Genomic DNA, 12239 nt, shown 5'->3' with positions numbered 1-12239 from the left:
AGTGGAAATTTTCTTCCACAAGTGGAAATATTTTTAATGTTCTTTAAAAATGAATGTATGCTTGGGGCACCTGGGTAGTCAGTTAAGTGTCTGACTTCAGCTTAGGTCATGATCTCATGGTTCACGAGTTCAAGCCCCACATTGAACTCTGTGCTGATAGCTCAGAGTCTGTAGCCTGCTTCCAGTTCTGTGTCTTCCTCTCTCTCTGCCCCTCCCCTGCTCTCATTCTCTCTCTGTCTCTCTCTCTTTCTCTCTCAAAAATAAATAAACATTAAAAAAAAAATGAATGTATGGTTGGAATGCCTGGATGGCTCAGCCGATTAAGCATCTGACTCTCAATGTTGGCTCAGGTCATGATCTCGCGGTTGTGAGATCAAGCCCCACATCGGGCTCCATGCTGAGTGTGGAGCTTGCTTTGGATTCTCTCTCTCCCTCTCTCTCTGCCCCTTCCCCACTTGTGTGCTCTCTCTCAAAATAAATAAACATTTGTTTTAAATGAACTTATGCTTGATACAAAAATACAAATAATATGGATATAAAGGAGAAAATAATTGTCCTGTCTGGATCATCACTTTTAATGATTTCATGAGTATCCATTCAGTATTTTTTCTAGGTACATGTAAGCAAACATATGGAATATGAATATGAATTTTTATGAAAGACATTGGATAATATGCCAAGGCTGTGTATACATACTCTTCCATAACTTTCATCTCCACTTCGTAATCTATCACAGTCATCTTTTCATGTCAATGAATAAAAATACATCTCATTTTTTAAAATTGCTGCCAAGTATTCCATTTGTATGTGTGCTATATTTTAACTAATGACTTCGTTAGTTTAACATTTCATTAACATTTTCTTTGTTAAAAATTTTTTAGTAAACATTCTTGTACGTATTAATCTTTGTCTATTTGTGTTGATATTTCTGTAGAGTAAATGCCCAGAGGTAGAGTTGAAGGGCCGGTGGGTATACACATTCTAAATGCTGATACACATTATTGAATTACCCCGTAAAGAGCATAAGCTTTTTTAAACTCCCACCAGTAGTGAATGAGATCACCTATTTCCTTTGCTTGCTTGCTTGCTTTCCTTGCTTTCAGTCAGGCTTATCATTTGAAATTGTCAACATGGGCATGAGGTAAATAGATAATAGAACGCAAACTTGACTACTAGAACCCAGAGCCAGAATGCTACCCAGGGCCTGATTTATGGTGGTGAGTAGTCATTCAACATGTATTTGGTGACAGACTGAGCCTGTCTGTCTAACCAAGATCATTAAGGGCCTGGTTTAAGAAAGACGAGTAGATGGAATGAAGAAAAAGTAACATTATATACAAACATTAGTGTTCACAGTCTTCTGCTAAAAAATAAAAATGTTTGAGTGAACAGTTTGAAGCAACTTCACTTGACAAGGCTTAGGGGAGATGGTTGAAACTTTCCAAATTCCAATCAGAGAGAAGTGGCATATACCTTTTTTAATCACATGTTTTCATATGCTTTCCAAACAGTGAGGCAGGAGAATTATAGTGACTGTGCTTTGGTTATAACTACTCTCTCAAGACCAATCAAGAACTTATAAAATATGCTTTTCCCCTTTTGTGCCTTTTGGGTGCTTGAGAATTTGCACTTACAGTTCCCAATGGAAGTGATTTTTTTTATTTGTAAGTATAGAAAACAGGTTTGAAGTGTTGTATTTTTTTGAGATAGAGTTTCTGTGATTCTAATTCTCTTAGAATGCTTATTGTCTTTAGTGTATAAACATTAGGAAGTGTATTACACATATTAAAGACTGTTGCATGAATGGGTTTATCAGTCAGGGAACTGGGTAGCCAAATCAAATTAAGTGCAAATCTGCAAGAAATATATGATAATATCAACACTGTATTTAAATAGCACAGGAGTTCCTCTAATGTGGAAATAGAGCTGGAGAAAAGCTAGCATAAAATCTGATTTAAAATTTAGGAAACTGTGGGTTGTTTCCTAACATTATGATTTCCGTGCCTAAGGGTGCCCATTGGGATCGACTGCCCTTTTCATGACCCTCCCATGGTTGCATACACTGTGAAGCTGCCTCCTGATCATTAGTATTCCACAGAGCAAGGATTCCACCAAGAATAATTGTTTTGCCTTCTTAAAGACATAAGTCATTCTTCTAAGGCATTTCAATGAATATAAATCCTGAAAAACTCCTTTGAACATCTCTATTAAAAATTGCTGCTAGTGGCAGATATTGGTAAATGAAAAACTTCAGGTAGTGTCAGTTTCATCTAAGACAAAGTCAGATTAGTTCTGAGCAGATTAATCATTATTATGTGTGTGAAGAATCATGAATTACTTTGACACTGGTCCTTTCTTTTTAAGGATTTCTTTTTATCTCTTTTCCCCCCCTGGAGAAATCATTTTGGTAAAAATTTTGCAGATGTTGTAAATTCATTTATGCACTGAACGCTGGGCTTTTTCAAGCAATCATTGAAGTTTATGTTTTTAATATATGTGTTGTTGTTCCAAGAAATTCCCAAGAATACACTCATGGTCCTCAGAATTTTCTAAATTGTTTATTTCTTAAATCCTCAAAGAAAAGAGTTCTGGTTTCAGGCAAACATCAAATGTGAAATACATTTTTTTGTCTTTTTTGCTTTGCCATAATGTGTCTCAGTTTTACAAAATGTGTTTCTTTCTCTTTTTTGGTTTAGCCAGGGGAAAAAAAAATCAGCATCCTTTCAATAATATCAGCAGGCAAGACTATGAGCTTACACATTCCCAGGGATGTCAGAGTGGAATTTCCCTCTGTTGAGTTTCTCCAGGGTTTTGATTCCTGATTGTCCCAACCCTTGGAAGCAGTTATTCTAACTCGTGCTCTTTCCCCTAGTTATCTCGCCAAATTTTGCAAATGTCATTCTTGCTTCCTCCAAAATCACACCCAGGGACATTGTCCTCACTTTTTTCTACATGAATTTTTTCCCCTTGTCCTTTGACATACTTCTGAGTTCCTCGGGACTACAGAACAGACTATTTTAAGTCAAGTCAGTGACACATTCTCAGTTCCTATATCTGTGGTTTTCTTATTCTGATATATGTATTGCCTTTATTCAAAAATAACACTCTATTCAAAAATCACAAAATAGTAGTCCAGAGTGCAACCCAACCATTTCATTGCTGCAGAAATATCTGGAACATAAAACCTTGGTAAACAGATCTTCTTAAAAGTATGGTAATCCTTTTCATTGTTGGGTACTTGCCTAATGACATGATTTGGAAATGCAAGTGAAAAAAATATAAGTATGTAAAAGAAGGCATATGATAATTTCACATGTAATATAGAGGTGCTACTTTTTGATGTTTAAAATTAATTTTGCACCAAAATTTTTTCCCCTCATGGGATATAAGATACACCGGTCCTTAAAAATGTGCTCTTTTTGGAGTGCCTGGATGGCTCAGTCGGTTGAGCATCCAACATCAGCTCTGGTCATAATCTCACAATCCATGAGTTTGAGCCCCGCTTTGGGCTCCATGCTGACAGCTTTGAGGCTGGAGCCTGCTTCAGATTCTGTGTCTCCCTCTCTCTCTATGCCTCTCTCCTGCTCTCTCTCTCTCTCTCTCTCTCAAACAAAAATAAAAACATTTTTTAAAAATGTAAAAAAAAGTGCTATTCTTAATTGTCCTTCTCTATTCCTTCAATTACTATAATTTTAAAATAACATCGAAAAAATAATTAGAAAAGTCATATAATTATGCTGTTGTCACTGACCTCTGATGCATTCTTTTTATTTTATGGGAGGAAATAGGTCCCCAATATAGTTTGTACAAAGTTACCTAGATACAACCCAACCAGCATCAAAATGGAGTTCACTTTGTTTTATATGAATGCTCTTTTCCATATTGAAATTATATTTTCCCAGTGTTATTCCATGTTCCCTAAATTATAGTCCAATGTATACCAAGTTACAATAATCACCATCTGTATTGGACACATCTCCTTTGACTTTCTTGATGGCACAGTCTCTTGGTTCCTCTGCCCCAGTCTTCACAGCAAGAAGATAGTGAGTCATAAATAACATTGCATTTCTAGAAGGATTGTAGATGTTAGTGTCAGCATCAAAGACGTTTAAGAATGCAGAGGTTGAGTTCCCTATCATATCCCTATTCAGTTTACATACCTGTCTAGTCCCTGCAAAAACTAGATGGATCGTGGCCAATTACTATGGACTAGCATCACCTTAACCAGATGACCATATTAAACCGAGTTGATATGCCAACTGTGGTATTGTTACTGCTGCAAACAGCCACATTCAGAGATCCAGGTGAGTGGGCACTGTCAGCTGGGTCTCCGAGGCAGGTAGCAGGGTCCCAAGGGCAGGCTACTACTTGAGACTTGACCAGGAGGTTGATCAGCACTAAATAAACCCAGCCATTGAGGTAGGACAGCAATTTGCCCACTGGAACTAGTCTACAAAGTAGCATGATTACCAGAATCGAGACACCGACACTGTGGAGCCCGGTACTGTGAGGTCAATAATTTACCCATACAAAATCCAGATTCCTCTGCAAAGCCTCTTATTATTGGGAAGATTTTTAAGCCACGGAGAAACAATTTACCTTTTTTTAAAAAAATTTTTAATGTTTATTTATTTTTGAGAGACAGAGACACAGTGAGAGCAGGGCAGGGGCAAGCGAGGGGCAGAGGGAGACACAGAATCCAAAGCAAGCTCCAGCCTCTTAGCTGGCAGCATAGAGCCCGAGGCAGGGCTTGAGAACTCATGGACCACGACGAGATGGTGACCTGAGCAGAATTTGTATGTTTAACCGACTGAGCCACCCGGGTGCCCCAAAACAATTTACCTTTTACAAAAAAAAATCATTTTAGCAACACTATGGAAGCTGGAGCCAGAAAGGGAAAGGGAGGCAGGCAAGCCAGGGAGACCCCCAAAGGCAAGAAGGCCAGTGAGGAGCTGTTAAAATAGATCTGAAGGGAAGAAATGAGCATCTGTGTGGTTCTGTGTTTTTAAACTGGGATTCTCCCAGCCCAATCCTGAGCGAGATTCTCCAGGAATCCCAGCGCTGTCTCTGGCAGCCATCCTCTCCACCCTCACTCTTTCTCTGGTGTTGTCCAGAGGCAGATTGACCTACCATTTGCAAGACCTGGGGAACTGACCCTGTGCAGCCAGCCTCTGAGCCTCTCAAGTGTGTCACAATCTATGCCCTTCTCCCTTTTTGCTAAACCCGGAACAGGGCAGTGTTTCCTCACATGAGGTACACTGGTCATCTGTTTCAGAAGCACCCTGGAGGCTTGTTAAAAATTCCTGTTTCGAATGAAATCTTGCCATTTGCAACTATGCGGATGGAACTGGAGGGTATTATGCTAAGTGAAACGAGTCAGTCAGAGAGAGACAAAAATCATATGACTTCACTCATAGGAGGACTTTGAGAGACAAAACAGATGAACATAAGGGAAGGGAAACAAAAATAATAGAAAAACAGGGAGGGGGACAAAACAAAAGAGACTCATAAATATGGAGAACAAACTGAGAGTTGCTGAGGGGTTGTGGAAGCAGGATGGGTTAAATGGGTAAGAGGCATTAAGGAATCTCCTGAAATCATTGCTTCACTATATACTAACTAATTTGGATGTAAATTTTTAAAAATAAAAAATAAAGTTAAAAAAAAAAATTCCTGTTTCGAGACCCATCCCAGCAATCAGAATCCCTTGCAGTTGAACATCAAATCTGCACTATTTGCAATATCCCCAGGGGATACTGACTTTGAGAACCCCTGCAAGAGACCACTAGGCAAGTAATTCTTAAACTTGACTAATCATCTGACTGGCTTGAGGAACTTTTGTTTTTCAAAGTTTATTTTTAATTTGAGAGAGAGAGAGAGAGAGAGAGAGAGAGAGAGAGCACAAGAGGGGAGAGGCAGAGAGAGGAAGAGAGAGAATAACAAGAAGGCTCTACACTGTCAGCAGAGAGCCCAACATGGGGCTCGATCCCACAAACTGTGAAATCATGGCCTCAGCTGAAATCAAGAGTCCAACACTTAACCAACTGATGCCCTAGGCTTGGAAAACTTTTTAAAAAATGGTCTGAGTCACCATCCCTCCAGAAATCTGAAGGTCTAGGATTGAGTAGGAAGTCCTGACACAGCAAAAGCCTTCCCAAGGGTTGGACACTAATCCTATTTGGGAAACATTGCCTATATCACCTTCCTGGGTACTTAAACTTCTGCTGCTAGGATAAATGAAATAATTAGTCACAAGGCCTTCCTGGTATAATTACAAAGGGATAGCTGACTCGCCATTTTATTGAGTTGAATTACTCTTTTTCAAAACAAAGAGACTAAGATGAAAGAGGAAAGGTCGCTCTCACAATTTACTGCTAATAGGAGATGGCCTTGAGAAGGGAGCGCTACCTGTGACCATGGCATTTCTGAACTTGATGCATTACAAAGTGCAAACTATGCAGAAAGCTGCCTGATTCGGGACAAAGAGTTACCTTGGATCTAATCACTTGCATCAGAGCCTTTTCTAGCTCCTATCTCATTTGCCTCCGAAATTTAGGGAACTCCCTTTAACCACGTAATACTTGCGCTTCCAGTTGAGAAAGCAAGGATCATCATGTTTTCACTTGCTCATCAGCCAGGAGGTGTGAAGTTTCTCCGGCATGAAAAAGACCAAATTCAATAATGGACTTGTTTGGGATGGGAAGAAAACGGGGGGGGGAGGGGAAGGAAGAACTTTGGAATAATTAAATAATAATAATTATAAATTTAGAGATCAAAGTGAAAAAATGGATCGTGTATCTTGTCTACTGTATCAGAACCCAGGTCTAATGACTATAGTAGAGATAGTTTCTGTGACTTAAAATGAGATTTAAAGAGTTAAAGGAGAGAGAAAGTACTACACAAACAGAACATTGTGCCATTAGTTATCACTAGAAGTGGGTCTGGCCTCACTACTTACTTTTTCTTGGTTTAATGAATGCCCCTGGGATTGCCTGTTAAAGCTCGCTGCTCTGTCAGGAACTCTGTTGAACGTTGGAGGGAAATTTTACTGGTCTCCAAATGATGAAAAGGTGCTCTCAGAAAATTTTTCAAAGGAGTAATGGTAACCTCTGAAAATTTTTGCTTTAATTTACAATGATTGAACAAGTGGGCAGTCTTCCAGCAAGAGATCTTTTAAGAGCTTGCAAGTACAAAAGAGGGTGAGCATTTTGCCTGCTGTAAAATGTGAGCCTCTTTGTAATCCCTATTGTTTAAGCATTCATGTAAAGAGACTAGCCCAAGAACACCCAAGAACTATCCTTTCTACCTCCAGGAAGGTAAAGAGGAGAATTTATTTGGAAGCATAATAGGGCTGCCAATAATAGGGCTGCCCACCCACTTGGCCTGGAAATTCCAGAAAAGTCTTCAAAAAGAAAAACCCCGCTGCCATCTAGAAGTAGTTAGTCCATTACTGTTAGAGAAGGACCAGTTCATTCAGTCAAGAAAGATTTCACTGAGAACATGTGACTCGAGCTGAGTATTGCAGGCTAACACAGGTTTGCCAGATACAGGAAGAAGGGAAGAAAATCATTCTAAGGAGTGTTAGTAGGCAAGTATATGTGGTGATTGTAACGCTTTATTTTTTTAATGTTTATTTATTTGTTTTGAGAGAGAGAGAAAGAGAGAGACAATCCTAAGCAGGCTCCACACTGTCAGCACAGAGCCCGAGGCTCAACCAACTGATCCACCAGGCACCCTTACATGTGGTGATCTTAAAAATAACAAAACAAAAAGTATACGTTTTAGTGCCAAAAGTCAAGGGAGGAGGTGGAGGTGAATGCATAAGGCATCGGTGTTGGCAGGGGTGGTCATCTGAGAGGGTGGATGTGGAGCTATAGATCATGTGAAGGAGTTTGTCAGCAAAAGGAAAGTCATGAAGTTGTGAAATCAGATTCAAGTTTCAATGAGGTAATTCAAGTTGCAAAGTGGCCTGGCTTAAGGAGTGGCTAGCAATTGTAACTAGACCATTAGAAGGTGAATGCAGTTAATACTAATTAAAGAAGAATGAAGGACAGGGTGAATTAAGAAGGGGATAAAGGGAGGTGCACCTGGGTGGCACAGTTGGTTGAGCATCCAACGCATGGTTTTGACTCAGGTCATGTTCTCATGGCTTCGTGGGTTCAAGTCCTGCATCGGGTTCCGTGCTGACAGTGTGGAGCCTGCTCGGTCGGGATTCTCTCCCTCCCTCTCTCTGCCCCGTCCCCACTTGTGCTGTCTCTGTCTAAAAAAAAAAAAAATGGGGATAAAGAGCCCCCAGAAGTGAAAGCGATTTGGCCAGGATCACATGGAGAGGATTTCTTGATCTGTAGTCCTATGTTTTTCCATACCCCACTGTCTTTACTACTGTGTCATTGTTTATTGTCATTTGCTTTTTGCAAAAATAAGTGTCCTGTTATGTTCTGTTCCCACATGGCTAATAGCAGCCTCCCTTCTCTAGAATACCATTGCACTAATCACACCCTGATTTTCACTATTTGTAAACCTGGTTTTTGTTTGGTTTTTTTTGCTTAGTTTGGATACCATTCATTTATTATAAAGGAGGCATGAAAATTATTTACATGAAAGATTTCACAGCCTCAGTGGAATGGGCAGCTTCATGTGATGCCATTCAATAATGATTTATTTCAATCTACATACTTTCCGAGAATGTCACCATCTCTAAGTAAGAAATAGCCCTTGTCATCTAGAACTACTTTGGTGCCTCCATATTCTGGCAAAAGAACTTTATCTCCAACTTTCACACTAACTGGCTGAATCTCTCCACCCTTTCTTTTAGAGCCTGGTTCAACAGTTACTACTGTTGCTTGCAATACTTTTCCTTGAGATTTTTCTGGAAGCATAATGCCTCCTTTGGTAACAGTTTCAGCTGCACTCTTTTCAACTAAAAATCGGTCAAAGAGGGAAGTAAACTTTCTAAACGCCTGTCCTGTCATGACTTCAGACACTGTAATTTTTTGTAAACTTCTTTTACATAGGATTCCTTCACTGCTTCAAACCTAGCTTTGAATGTAGCTGCCTATCACTATGCTTAAGGTCCCAAAAAGTACATTATGTGAAGCCAAACATACATTCTCCTTATCCACCCTATCATGACTTCCACCCTGAGATAAACCACAAAATGCAGAAACTTCAAAAAGACCCGTTACTTCCCCCAAACAACCTGATATTAAAGAAGATATACCAGCAACTCTGTATTTCCTTTCCCGGGCCTCTACCATGGCCTTTTTAAAAGTTTCCCAACGTGTTGTATTTCCCAAGAAGACACACAAGTCCCCAAACAAGTTGGGGCACACAAGTCCCTACAGAGGAAGAGGAAAAATTGAGGTAGCAAAAGTAATAAAACATTCCTGATTCTTTTCAACCTCCTGTTAACTGTTCCATATCTTAATCTTGGAGAAGGGGACAGTCAAGGCTTTGCTTTTTGGTGGCTACACTCTCTGATCAATGTCAGGGACCATAAAATGATAGGAATGAAGAAACTGGAAAGGTATAAGTCTTTTGCCATAGGACTTTTGCCTTCTTGAGAGCAGGGCTGAGGACTCTTTTTCTCTAACTGCTGCAATGGCTTACTTATAGTAGATATACAATAGTAATTAAATAAAGTGATCCTTTTTATAATTTTTCAAAAATCTGTGTTGGTCTTTATAGTTTAAGAGAATTTCCACATAGTTTCCTTTTGTCTTTTCCATAATCATGGAACATAATCAGTAGAAGTCTTATTGGCCCCATCATTTAGCTGATAATTCTAAAATATGGGTTAAAATGTTTATACAAGCACCAATAGGCAGTAAATGGATAGCCAGGACTCAGACCCAGGGTTTTAACTTGGTATTCTACTTCTTCTACATTCTCAGGTCTTCTGCAGGACCCTTATCGTGACAGTTGTATTAAGGATCCTGGACCCACATATATGTCAATTTTTTCAAATTCCCAAGCAGTGATGGCAGGTCTCCATTTTCTGGTTGTGAAAGCATTTTTTTGAGAACTAGGAAAATGGGTAAAAGAATGCCAGTGATGGGATAAACCCTTGTTGTTCATCTATCCAGAGTTGATGAAAACTTATTAGGATTAGTCTTAAAATAGGAATATGGCATAGGGTGTTCCCTGAGTACCTATTATATCAAAGCACCACCACCGCCCAAGTGAGGTTCCCAAATCTGGGGACCCTCTGAAGGTATTACAAAAAATGGACACCCCAGGGCTCACCCCCCGTCCCCCAACTGAGTCAGACTCCCTGGAATTTGAGTCCCAAAATCTACATGCTTAAAAATACCTCTGGAAGTTTGGAAAAAAAAATCACTGGACTAAGGACTTAGTCACCTCCTTTGACCTCTCCAGATATTTTGGCCTCAGATGTTTTATCTGCAAGATGGGATAATAAGACCTTACTTCCCTAAAGCTAGGAGGCTAGATCTGATTAGTTCTTCCTGTCCTTTATGTTTGTAAAATTTGCAATTCAACTATTTATGTTTCTCATCAATCATACTGATGACTCATTGCTGCCTCCCTATGGTTACACCATTGCCTCCTCCCAGTCCCCTTCTCCAAGCCCTTCTCTCATTTATGATCCATCACCTCCTTGAAACTGTTCCCAACTGCTCCCACCCTGAGTTTACTCACTTCTCTTCTCTGAACCCTTGAAGCATTTGTGATCCCAGCACTCACCTCACCAAGGAAGCCATTGCTTTGTGGTGACAACCTTTCTGTGTTAGGACTCCCAGTTGAGTATGGACTGTCTTTGTTGATGACAGTTATGTTGACCAACACTATGTAAACTATTATTTTAAAACAGTTTTATAATTTCTTTAGTATGCATGTTCAATAATCATGAAATAGGTCTTCTGAAAAATCTGCTATGCACAGATTTCAAGTTCAGTCTCTAATAGATATGAAATCAGGAATTTGGCTTTCGTTACCTAAATGCAGTTAACTCTCCTCCCATGTCTACATCTTTAGACTTTTCAATTCAGGAAGAGTATAAAGCATTTTCTAAAAACAAGATTTTAATTAAACTGCAAAAGAATTTTTTTAAAAAAACCATGTTGAAATAACCAATCTCTGGCTTACAAGGGAAATAAACATGCTGGAAAGATAATGTAGACCATGAAAAGATGGATGTAATCAGCTCTTGCCAAGGTGCCCAGGGATGGATATGAATGCAGTAAGTTATGTTTTGACATTGAAGCATGTAGTATTCAACTTCATCATAAAACACCACCTTCTGTTTAAATCAGGGCTATCGTTAAATTATATCCAAAGCCCCTTTTCAAAAATCCTCTTAATTCAGAATTGCAATAAATAACTAGTCCCTAGTCTTAAAATTGATACAAGATAATGCTTAAATATTATCTAATTGCCAGCTTATAAGTCCTTGTTTATTTTTAATGTGCTCTTCTCTTTTTTAAACTTTTCAACTTTGTGGCATTAAAATTTGAAATTAGAAAGAGAAAACTAATCTCCTGAATTAAATAGGCAATTGCATAGAGAAATTCACTGGAGACTGGTGATGCCAAGGGGGAGCCCAGACTTGTGTGCTCGCATTTTCAGAATGAGCCCCAGTGTCTCTCCAACAGTTCTCTACATGTTGCTGTACTTCTCATTCAAGGTACACAAGTGTGGCAGGCAGAAAGGAATCTCATAAATCTCCCTAAAAGATCACTGCTTTCCAATGGCCCACCATTAACTTAACTTTACCCTTTTCTATAATTGTTTAATAACTAAATATTAATGAAATTTGCAATTGCAAATTATTATTTGATCCCATGATAGGTTTCCTTGACCATCTATGTGATATTGTTTGAGTGTTCTAGAGTATGTTCTGTAGGAAAGGAAACTTGGAAAGGGTGGAGATTGGGGAACAAATAGGGAGCTGAGAAAGCAAGTGGCATTAGAAATATTCCATTGGTCATAATTTATCAAATAACTAGAAAACAATCAAAAGGTTACATCTAGCAGCATTGTTCTTTAGGGAGTTTGCTAGAATTCATCATCATAAATAAGTACTGGAACCAAAGTTTAGTGATGGATGAATCCATCAAGCAATAGCAAATATATCGAAAATCTATGGATCAATGCAGGGAAGCATAATGACCTTCATGGACCACTTTTTGCTTTCATAAGTCCCTCCCATCATAACAATATTAATAGTAATATTATTTTATATAGAGACACCTGGGTGATTCAGTTGGTTAAGTGTCTAA

At 39.0% G+C, this 12239-nt stretch overlaps 1 protein-coding gene across 1 annotated transcript; it reads right to left on the bottom strand.

Moving 5' to 3' along the window:
• Positions 1–8652: 8652 nt before the first annotated feature.
• On the bottom strand, positions 8653–8972 carry LOC125924829 (10 kDa heat shock protein, mitochondrial-like). The gene has a single exon (XM_049633629.1). It carries the CDS (start codon positions 8970–8972, stop codon positions 8664–8666), a length of 309 nt encoding a protein of 102 aa, XP_049489586.1. The 3' UTR covers positions 8653–8663.
• Between the last annotated feature and the right edge of the window lie 3267 nt (positions 8973–12239).

This window comes from Panthera uncia, chromosome F2, assembly GCF_023721935.1.
Source record: "Panthera uncia isolate 11264 chromosome F2, Puncia_PCG_1.0, whole genome shotgun sequence".
Taxonomy (NCBI): domain Eukaryota; kingdom Metazoa; phylum Chordata; class Mammalia; order Carnivora; family Felidae; genus Panthera; species Panthera uncia.
The sequence above is the reverse complement of the archived record's forward strand: the minus strand, read 5'-3'. Positions and strand labels throughout refer to the sequence as shown.